General features: G+C 37.7%; 1 protein-coding gene across 1 annotated transcript in view; it reads right to left on the bottom strand.

Moving 5' to 3' along the window:
* Positions 1-2,281: 2,281 nt before the first annotated feature.
* Positions 2,282-11,765, bottom strand: part of PAXBP1 (PAX3 and PAX7 binding protein 1) — a 33,620-nt gene continuing 24,136 nt past the window's right edge. The window contains exons 15-18 of the mRNA XM_040621020.1: positions 11,369-11,435; positions 7,211-7,357; positions 5,319-5,473; positions 2,282-3,455 (exon numbers count right to left, since the gene is read on the bottom strand). Of these exons, the coding sequence (XP_040476954.1) occupies positions 3,338-3,455; positions 5,319-5,473; positions 7,211-7,357; positions 11,369-11,435 (487 nt within the window). The 3' untranslated portion in view covers positions 2,282-3,337. The remainder of the gene's footprint in view (positions 3,456-5,318; positions 5,474-7,210; positions 7,358-11,368; positions 11,436-11,765) is intronic.

Below are 11,765 nucleotides of genomic sequence, written 5' to 3'. Positions count from 1 at the left end.
CACTGAACAATTTTTAGCCAGTCTGCCTTTGCCCGTAGTCTGAAGCCACTCTCAGCAACTGTGAACCCAGTATCCATACACTTTCCATTTTGGAGGACAGTCTCCAAAGCATTTTGGACAATAAACAGCCTTATCAAAGCAAGCCCACAAACATGCAGACATATTACATCGTTCTCGCTACATGCAGAAGTTCTGGTGTTTTAATTGCTCTTATTTTCATTTACTTGAAACGACCGACCAAAATGTCATTATAATTGGTGAATGGTGAGTCCCTTTACTATATGGACATTACCCTGCTAGAGATGAGTTCTTTAACCATACAGAACCACTACTTACACATTGCATTTTGCAGCTCTACAACATCTGACCATTTTTAGAAGGATTTCATGGTTTCAAGAGAAATTAGCATTTTTTTAAAACTTAAATTCAATTAATTAGCATATAGTATATTATTAGTTTCAGGGGTGGAGTTCAGTTATTCATCAGTTGTATATAACACCCAGTGCTCATTACATCACGTGCCCTTCGTAATGCCCATCACCCTGTTACCCCATCCCCCACCCAGAAATTAGCATTTAAAACAAAATGAGGCACTTGTCAAAAATCACGGAACTGTATGTACTTAAATTTATGAGAGTAAACTTTACTGTTTATAAATTATACATCAATAGGGGTGCCTGGGTGGCACAGTGGTTAAGCATCTGCCTTCGGCTCAGGGCGTGATCTCGGCGTTATGGGATCGAGCCCCACATCAGGCTCCTCCGCTATGAGCCTGCTTCTTCCTCTCCTGCTCCCCCTGCTTGTGTTCCCTCTCTCACTGGCTGTCTCTATCTCTGTCGAATAAAATAAATAAAATCTTTAAAAAAAATTATACATCAATAAACCTTGCTTTAAAGAAACTAGGGAACTTTCCATTTTAGGAATACTCTCATGAGGAAGGTGCTCACTGTAAGGTTGTGCAATCTGGGGCCAATTCTGGGTGATGAGGTTATCATCACCACAGGCAACCATGGCTCAAGTCAACTGAAGCCCTCTGGGAGATGACAAGGAACATACTGGAGAGATTATTCATTGGTATGGTAGATCGTGCCTCCCCATCTCCCACAAGGAGCCCCTGGCCACCAATGACTGAATGCGGTGGGAAGACAAAGGCCAGCTCCTGGAGAACTAAACTCAGAACTGCAGCTCTGGCTTGAGGAGTCCCTGTCAGCCTTGCTGAGACCTTCTTAGTCTTACATCTGAGACTTTAATTCCTCCCACCTCTGCTTCAGAGGTCATGCCCGCCTCATGATCCTGCAGTTCTCAGGCTCTCCTGGCCTCCTCCAGTTCCTTCTCCTTTTTCCATCAATAATCTGCTGTACTACCTAATGCTATCTCAGCGACTGCTCCCCAGAGGACTGGAACTACTGGGTATTTCTCTTCCTGCTCCCTTCTTTGGCTGAGGGCTGTTCTCTGGGACATTATCTGGTGGACGCTCCAGCCTGTTGCACAGGCCAAGAGAAAGCCCTCAGGCAGAGCTGCGGGTGCCTGCAAGACACCAACGCATCCAAAGGGATAGGGGTGAGGCACCACCAGCATGTGCTATGACGGAGCCATCAGTCTTTATGACTGTGCTTTATATTGCCTCAATAAAATAGCTTTCCTTTTCAAAAGCCTTTCTCACCTATTTTGGAGTTAATTCAGAAGACTGATCCAAAAGGAAAAACTGAAGAAGCAAACCTTTAGCTTTATTAAAATGTCACCCTCTATTTATCTTTTGCTAATTCCCTTCATAAGAAAGGATGTACTTTAGCTATTTCAGGAACAAAACTTTTTCCAGTTCACCTATGCTGAAATCACCTTATATCAAGGTCCCTGTGTGGTATTCAAACCCATTCTTGAAACCAAAACCGCCTGAGGGATTGCACAGGATAAAGTTTCCAAGCTTACTACAGGAGTCCTTAAAAATAGACATAGGAAAAATCACCAGTCTAATGGGTTTGGAAACACAAATTTAAGGCACGCATGATGTGCATGTCCTATGTATACATGTTTATGTTTTATTCTCTTGAAGTTCTCATTTTAATTCTATTTAGTAGGCCTCTCCTGTGTAACAGAATGAATATGTAGGGATAAGCATGTTCCTACAATAGAGATAAAACTGACAGAGCACTTACGAGAGCTCATAACACTGTTATAAATATTATTTGACCTGACCAAGGGTATGCATGCTCCTAGTCTAACTATGTTAGAGTCATATGAAATGCTCTAAAATCAGTCACCAGCAAAATACAACAAAGGATCTATTTAAAAATTAATTTAATGCTTGGCTAAAGCTTAATTACATATATAATTATCAAACAATAGTCCTTAATTTCCAAAAAGTTCCTCTTTTGAAAATCACAGAATCAGAAAGCATAAACTTTAAAACAAGTTCTCTGAATATTTACAACATGGTATAAACATTATAGAAGACCAAGGATATTAAATTGCCTGGGTGTAGCTAATCAGCAAGGCGTATTCTTTATTGCATATATAACTCACATATGTGGGATTTTAATAAAATGACAGACTACTAAAATTCAAATGCATGTATTTTTGTAAGCTGGTCAGGGGGTAAAATCATGAATGAGAGAGGACAGTCAGCCCAAAACCATGCAGTGAGGTTTGTGGGGCTATTATTTCCAAAAGTTAAACTTCTATGTTCTTCTCAAAAACCTATGTTGCATATATTAGAGTTCATATTAAACCCACATTTGACTGTGATGCTGATTCAAGGAAGAAAGTTTCCATTCACCCAATGAGTAAGTCCACACTCAACTCTCAATTTTAAGGCAGCAAAGCTACAGTGATAGCAACTGCTAACCAAAAGGTGATGAACACTTAGTCACTTGCCAGCCCTTTTGTTGCAACAGTGTAGTAATTTCCCTAAGACAATTTGCTACTGAGTAATTTTCTGCTGTTAAAAGGCTTGCTCCGTAGAAAAACACCACAAATTTCCAGTGTGAAAGTAACTCCATGGTGGTATAAATATATATATGCATAATTACACAATTTACACTGCACACATCGTTTACAGAGAACAATTAACTGAGAGGGTTAATCTGAATGACCATATAAAATACTTCTGTAAACAAAGTATGACAGGCAGTAAGGAAAACATTAATAGGCTTCCTAGAAATAATGTGAATTCCTTTCATTCCAAAGAAATTGCATTTAAGGACACAGTACTGAATATTAATAATGTTCTTTGTATTAAAACAAGAATCAATATTTTACAGTTTAAGAAACTTTACATATATACAAAATTTATACACTGGGAATGGTATTAAAGCAAACAGACTTTAGTCTCACAGGTCTATTTTCCTTCGATCAAAGACTTAAATTCTTTCACATTGTGGTCACTTGCAACAGACATAGCATGATCCAGAGCGCGAACGCTGGCAAGGAGTTTTACTATCTGTTTTATGTTTTCCCTAAAAAAGAAAAAATGTAGCAACATCTTATTAATACAAAAGCCTTCAAAGGAAAATTTGTTACTGACTTTATGGCCACTTTTGAGGTTTGCAATCATTTTTTTCAAGCATACATTTTTAAAGAAGACAGAGATAAGCAAGCTACAGCATGTAAAAAAATAAAATAAATTTTTCCGTATAAAACAAAACTTGTGTATGTTTGAATGACTAGCCCAGAGACCAAGTATCCACTTTCAAAAACAAAAATACCCCAACATTTCATTCAGATCAATGATTTTCATTGATATCTAGAAAGGAAAGAAAACAATCTATTGTCAAACTACTTCAGAGCCCTGCCTCCCATTCCCTCCTGAATCAGAGTCCCAGGTCTTTCAGAACGTATCTGGAACCCAAATGCATTTGTGTGCATTCATCCCCAATCCATCCACCCCCCCACCATAATCTCCACGCTTCCTGAATTCACTAAGAAAGCATAAGCTGGCTTCCTCTATCACCCCTGCTAGCTGTCATTCTGGGTAGTCCTCAAATTTTAGCATACACCAAAATCACCTCGAGGGTTGCTGAAACACAGATCACCAGGCCCCATCCCCAGAATTCAAATTCAGTGGGTCTGGGTGGGGCCTGGGAATTTGCATTTCTAACAAAGCTCCCAGGTGATGCTGATGCTGCTGATCCAGGCACCACTTCAAGAGTGACTGTTTTAATAGCTAGTTTGAACCATGTGTGAGAAACAGCACACAATGTGACATTATTAGCTGTCTCTTCTCTGCAAAATTGTAGCAAGCACCTTTTAGGGAAGGATTATATTTGTAAAACTTTGTAACCCACATGGAACCTATTTTACAGGCTCTGCACACAGCAAATACTTGTAATAGGTGCTGAAGTTCTTTTCTGTAGAAAAGTAAATACCATTTGTTGATATTTAACTTCCTAACAAAAGCAGTTAAGTATATACAAATCAAAATTTAAAAAGTGATTAGGACTTATCTAGTAAGAAACACCAAGAAAAAATATTAGTGCCAAGAAATAACAACCAACAACAAAATGCCCCACACTAAAGACGAAATTAAAATGTAAGTCAAAACGCCGGCCAAAGAATTTTACCACTAAAATCTCTACTATCTCCTTGGTTTTTAACTTTATTGTAAGAGACAGAGAATTTTCTCCAGAAAGTAAGGTTTTTTCCATGAAAGGGAAATGAGGGAAAAGAAAAACGTTTTGTTAGAGGAGTATGACTAATGGTGTATATTCTGAAAATGAAAACTCTGACATTAGGAAGAATATATGAAATGATATTTTTTTAAAAAAGGGATAATGGTTCATTTATTCATCCCTTCCTTGCAACGCCTGGTAAAAAGCATGTACAGGCTGCTCCCCAAAAATCATGAGTGATGACCTTTAGTCTATGATATGGATACAGGAAAACGCCAGAGCACACAAACGTCCCGAAACTGGCATACAACCTTTAATATTCTTAAGTTTCAGTGACCAGCTTCTTGAGGGTTTACATCTATATAATGAACCTCCAGAGATTAAGATCCATGACATTCTAAGAGCCTGAAATCTCCCCAATTCTTCAAGGGAGGAGACTGAGAAAACCATGATTCATTCATTCACCTTAGAGCTGGTGCTTACCGGAAGTCCTTCCTAATACCTTCATAAATAACATACTGGAAAAAAAGATAAGGTCAAACTGCAAAAATAAAAAAACGATGTGTCTTTTCAGTAGGTTTACCAATACCAAATCAATGCACAATTTAAAGTAAAATATAAACATGACTCTAAAACACTTTAATAATACTAAAGGTGACAAAAACTAAAGACTCTAGATCACCATTTCATTGAACAATTACAAAAAATTACCTTGCATTTCTTTTTTCCACATCGGAACATCCGATACTGTTTCTGTAGATTGTATCTGCTAAGTGTACAAGGTATCGACAGAAGTTTTCTAACTGAGAAATAGTTCTTTCTCCTTTCAGGTTCATGAACCACTGCTTCGGGAAACAACTGATTACCTATGAAAAAGAAAGATGTAAAATAAAATAGTTAAAATAAAGTATCTAAAAGCTGAGCCTAGACAATGGGGATAATGTATGTAACTAGAAGACCCGCTATTGAACTACATATAGCCAATTGCTTTGAAGGGATATTCTTTTAAACCTGACTTTCCACATTAACTATACAAATATACCTGAATATATCTGTATTTTTAACTTCAACAGATAGGTACTCAAAACAAAAAAAAATGACCTTCAAGATTTAAGTAAATTAGGGACATAAAATTGATAACCAAATGCTTCATTTTCCTGTCTTCCAGGAAGCCCCAAATGAACTGAATTGTCCTTTTATCAGCAGCTTTTGATATAAAAACATGTGCAGCATAAATATCACATTGTAGCCCCTCCCCATGCTGAATAATTCAATGAGTAGGTGTCCGCGCTGGCCCAGGGTGAGGTCAGGACAACACTGTACTGGGGGGGGGGGGGGGCAGCTTAGGCCAAGAGCCTAAGCAAGGTGAGGCTGATTCCACATGGGAGAGGGCAGGGTACTAGCAGGATTCAGTTAAGTGGGCAGAGAAGGCTCCCCACTAAAGAACCCAGGGATGCTTGGAAAAATGATGGATTCTAGGTCTGGGGCCAAGCAAGTAGATGAGCCCAGAACATCATGTGCCGGAAAGCAAGAAAGTGCTCCCCCAAAATGAGATGACATGTTACAAGGTCACAGAGGTCAACCTGAAGGGACTCCAGTGAAATCTGGGACAGTTCCTGCCAAAGACGCAGAATCTGAAACCAACCATGAAAATATCCAACAAACCCAAATTGAGGGACATTCTGCAAAATATTTAGCTCGTCATCTTCAGAACTGTCAAGGTTGTGTAAAGGTCAAGGAAAAACAAGAACTCTTCCAGATTAAAGGAGACTAAGAAAGACGTAAAACATGACAATTAAAAGAACGATCTGGGAATTTCTTTTGCCAAGGATGTGATATTATTGACATAACTAACAAAACCTGAAGGGTCTCAAAGCTTAGGTGACAATAATAGATAAATGATGTTGATGGTTATGTCATACTTATGTTTAAGAACATCCATGATTATAGGAAACACACAAAGTATTTGGGGCAGGGGAGTATCATGTTAGAGACTTACTCTGATATGGTTGAGGGAAAAATTTTTGTATTGTACTTGCAAATTTTCTTTAATTTTATAATCGTTTCAAAAAATATTTTTAAAAAAGAGAGACTGGGGGTGCCTGGCTGGCTCAGCTGGTAGAGTATATGACTCTTGATTTAAGGTTGGGAGGTTTGAGCCCCACATTGGATATAAGATTACTTAAGAATAAAATCTTAAAAAAAATACAATAAAAAAGATGAAACTGTAATTCCCATAAAGTAGAAAACAAAATAAAATTACTTAAATGAGAGACTATTGTTGTAATAACACTCAAAATAGCTTTCATCCAACTGTTAAAAATTTATAATTCTGAAATTACAACTTTTATTAATACCTGCCAAAATAATGATATAACAGATGGATAGAAAGATAAATACAAATGTTACAGTATACATTTTTATATAAAAAATGCTGAGGGGGTTCAGAAGTACCTAGGAGGCAAACTGATTGTCAACATTACACCAAAGTCAATGATCAAAGGAGTTTTCATAAAATTCTAAAATCTCTCTTCAAACAAAGGAAACTCAATTCATTCTAATTTACAAGCTTTAAAAACTACAATATGGTTCATTTAACTTACATTCTGGGCTTTTTTGATGCTGTCATCTCCATATTCTGAATTTTGAAAAGCCATGAGAATGTATCTATTTAATAAACCGTCTATTGACAACTCCTGAAGAGTTTTATTCGAGAAAATGCCATACCACTGAAGAAAATTCCCTAATAGCTAGAAAGAGAAAAGAAAATTATTTTCCCAATTATATAATTGACACATAACATTGTATAAAGTGTACAACATAATGATTTGATCTAAGTATATATTGTGAAATGATCACCACAAAGTCAGTATCCCTCACCTAACTAAATTTTTTCCCTTGTGATGAGAATTCTTAAGATCTACTCTCTAAGCAACTTTAAATATACAACATGGTATTATTACCTACAGTCATCATGCTGTACATTACACACACAGAATTATTTTATTTTGTAACTGGAAGTCTGTACTTTTTGACCCCTTTCACCTAATCCCCACTCCCCCACCCTGGACTCCCCATTTCTGGCAACCACACATCAAATCTCTGTTTCTAGAAGTCTGGCTTTTTTACAAAACAAAACAAACAAACAACAAAACTATTCCAAGGTATTGTTAAGCAATTAAATTAAGTCAAAGAAAATAGAGTAAAACACCTCATGAAATACAGTGCACCATGTCTTGCTAAAGTACTAACAGTTTTAAAGGGTCCAAATGTTGCCTCAAATGAATGAGGATTTGAATTTTAAGGTGTAATTAATTAAAATTAACTAAGTAAGACATAAACAGCCACATGGGGCTAGTGGCTACTTTATGGGCCACTGCAAAAACAGAACATCTTCCATCATAACAGAAAGTACTACCGGGCAAGCGCTCATCCTTCAATAAATGTCCTTTGTTCAAAATCATGCTTAAGTGAGTCCTACAACCATCCACAAAAAGATAAACTCTCTTTTTGACTACAACACTGCATGTTTACCAGATCTCACAAAACTGAACTGAGCTACGTCACCTTAACAGCTCAACCTACTTAAAGCTCAATACATGCAAAATAGAAGGCATTAGTTTAAAATGGGAGTTCCCAGCCCATCCCATCACAAAAAATTCCCAAGTTTCTCAGTATTTCTCAGCTCAGTAAATGTTAACATTTAACTGATTAGGCCAGAAGCTTGGATGTCGTTGTTCACCTCTCCCTCCAGTTGTTTGACCCCCTGCCATCCACTGTGTCCACTTCTCTTGGTTCCTGTTGCCACCCCCCTAATCTAAGCTGCCATCATCTCTTTCTGGACTTCACAGCTCAAGTGATTATGAGCAAAAGCTCTGGAGTAGTCTTTTTCAAGCAGGGTTCTATGAGAGAAATAAAACCACAGAAAATGATCTGACTCTTTAATTTTCCCAAAGATGGTACATAGCAAGTACCGATCTAGATGCAAGGAAAGGGGAATGCATTATGCTTAGGGCATTAGATATTGATTATTTCACAGACCCCAGCTAAGAAGAGCTACTCATCAGTCAGACTGGCCTCAATTAGACTTCCATTTCTACACTGAATGACTCTGGGCAGGCTATTCTGTACCTAACTGTCCCAGGAGTAGAGTGAGAAAAACAGTGTCGAGTTATAGGCTACTGTGACAACTCAACAAGATAAGCAATAAAGGGTGTGGCACAGTGCTTGCCACATAGTACGTCCATAATAAATTTTCATTATTACTATCCTTACCTGCTTTGATCCATTATCCACACAACAGCCAGAATAATCTTAAAAACAGCAATTTGTGCATGTCCCTTCCATGACCAATATTAATTTTCAACAAAGGTACACAAGCAATTCAATAAAGACAGCCTTAGCATTATTTAGCCAAATTACGGAAACAGCCCAAGTGTCTATCAATTGATGAGTAAAGAAGATGTGATGTGTATACACACACACACACACACACACACACACACACAATGGAACAGTATTCAGCCATCATAAAGAATGAAATCTTGCCATTTGCAATGTGGATGGAGCTAGAGAGTATAATGCTAAGTGAAATAAGTCAAAGACAGATACCACATGATTTTACTCATATGTGGAATTCAAGAAACAAACAAGCAAAGAAAAAAAGAGAGACAAACCAAGAAACAGACTCAACTATAGAGAAAAACTGATGGTCCCCAGAGGGGAGGCTGGGGAGAGGGGGTGGTGAGTCAATAGGTGATGGGAATGAAGGAGTGCGTGTATCATGAGCACTGAGTGATGCATGGAATGGGTGAACCACTACACTGTACACCTGAAACTAATATAACACTGTATGTTAACTATACTGGAATTAAAAATTTTTAAAGTTAAAGAAGAAGAAGAGCCTTTTCAATAAACAGTTCTAGAACAAAGTTCAATCCAGGCCCCACACCTTATATAAAAATGAACTCAAAATGGATCATGGACTTATACGTAAAACCCGAAACAATGAACTATCTAGACAAAAGGATAGGAGAAAAACTTTGTGGTCTTGCGTTAGGCAAAGATTTCTTAGCTATGACACCCAAAGCACAACCCATGACAGGAAAAAGTGATAAACTGGACTTGATCAAAATGAAGAACTTCTGTACTTGGAAAGACTGTTACAGGAATGAAGACAAGCCACACAGTAGGAAAGAAAGACTCGCTACAAATCATACACCTGATAAAGAATCTGTATCCAGAATACAGAACTCAAAGCTCAGTAAAGCAATTTTTAAAAATGCAAAAGATCTGGGCACCTAGGTGGCTCAGTTAGTTAAGCATCTGCCTTCGGCTCATGATCCCAGGGTCCTAGCATCCAGTCCCAGTCCTTGTGTCGTCGGGCTCCCTGCTCAGCGGGGAGCCTGCTTCTCCCTCTCCCTCTGCCCCTAACCTGACTCGTGCGCTCTCTCAAATAAATAAAATCTTTTAAAAAAAAATGCAAAAGATTTCAACAGATACTTCACGAGATAATATATACAATTAGCAAACACACGAAAACATGCTCAACATCATCAGTCATTAGAGAAATACAAATTAAGACTGTAACAGGACACCATTACACACCTAGTACAGCACTCCAAAACTGACAATGCCAAGCGTGATTTGTGGTGAAAATGAGGGATAACTGAATAACATTAATATATTGTTGATTTGAAAACCAGTTCTGTGTAGGTATTTACCCAAGTGAAATGTAAACTTACATACCCAGAAAAGGCCTGTATGCAAATGCTTAAAGCAGCTTTAATTCATAATCACTCCAAACTGGAAACAATCCAATATTCCTCAATTGGGGAATGGATTAAAAAAAAATACAGCAACTTGCGGCATCATCCACCTTACAAAGGAATACTACTTAGCAATAAAAGAAATTAACTACCAGTAACACATGACAACACTGATAAATCTCAAATGCGTTACATTAAGTGAATGAAGCCAGACCGTAAATGATTCCATTCATAAGGCATCCTTACAAAGAAAACTACAGGACAAGAAAAAGGGGTGGCCATGGTGCAGGAGTGTGCTTGACTACAGAAGGACATGGGGAATTGGGGGAGATGGTAGAAGTGTTATGCACCTTGATCTGGGTAGTGAACACATGTTTGTATGTAAATTACAGCTCCTATGTCATCTGGGAAGCTCATCTCTTCCCTAACTTCAGCCATCCTGGACTTCTCGGTTTTTGTAATGTATGCTGCTCTTCCTCACCTCAGTGCCAGCTCCTACTTATTCTTCTGGTCTAATGATATAAATATCACTTCCTCAGGGCAGTTGGGGATCTTCTGTGACTCACCAGTCAAGGTGCCTTTGTCATATGCTCCCATACTACCGTGAATTTCTCCTTTCAGGATTCATCACAACTGAGATAATAATACTTGTTTGCTATCAACTGTGCTGGATTATAAACTCCATGAAGGCTCCACTTGTATCATATTCAGTGCTATATTCCCCAACTTAGAAAAGTAACTGGTACTCTACTTGCTGAATAAGCAAGGCATTCTGCTGGCTAGCTTAAACCTTGCTTTGGAACTCAGAATACATTTTCTCGTGTGGAAACATCAAACCTGAATAACTTTTGGAATAAAAATAGTTTGTAAGATGGAGTTTGTATACGGATATCAATCTAAGCCTAAAGATTTACTTAATCAAATAGTAAAATACCTTCCAAAATATATGAGCCAAACAAAATCTGAAGTCTTTTAAAAAGCCTAGACACATACCTTAACTGAAGACCAAAACTGTCGTTGAAAAAACAAATAAGGCCCAGAATTTTTATTTTCCAAGACACTAAGAAAAAAAGAGAAACATGAGCGAACATTTTATATGTTAAGCGCCATCTGATTCCTGGAAAAGATTTCTACAAATAAAATAGGTGAACAAAAGAATTAAGTAATTTTTCAAATTGTCAAATAATTATATTCCAGAAGACAGGTTTTAAAAGAAAATGGAAATGTACTGTGAGATACAAAGGAAGTACAAAAAGCATTATTTGCTTTATTCTGCTTAAGGGAACCACTTTCCCACTGAGCTAGTCTCTACGGGCTACAGGTTTACACTAAATAGGTAAAGTTTGTATTTTGAGCTACCTTTAGTTTTCTAGAACTTAAGAAGCTTCTC

Source organism: Ursus maritimus, unplaced genomic scaffold (assembly GCF_017311325.1).
Source record: "Ursus maritimus isolate PB19 unplaced genomic scaffold, ASM1731132v1 scaffold_4, whole genome shotgun sequence".
Taxonomy (NCBI): domain Eukaryota; kingdom Metazoa; phylum Chordata; class Mammalia; order Carnivora; family Ursidae; genus Ursus; species Ursus maritimus.
The sequence above is the reverse complement of the archived record's forward strand: the minus strand, read 5'-3'. Positions and strand labels throughout refer to the sequence as shown.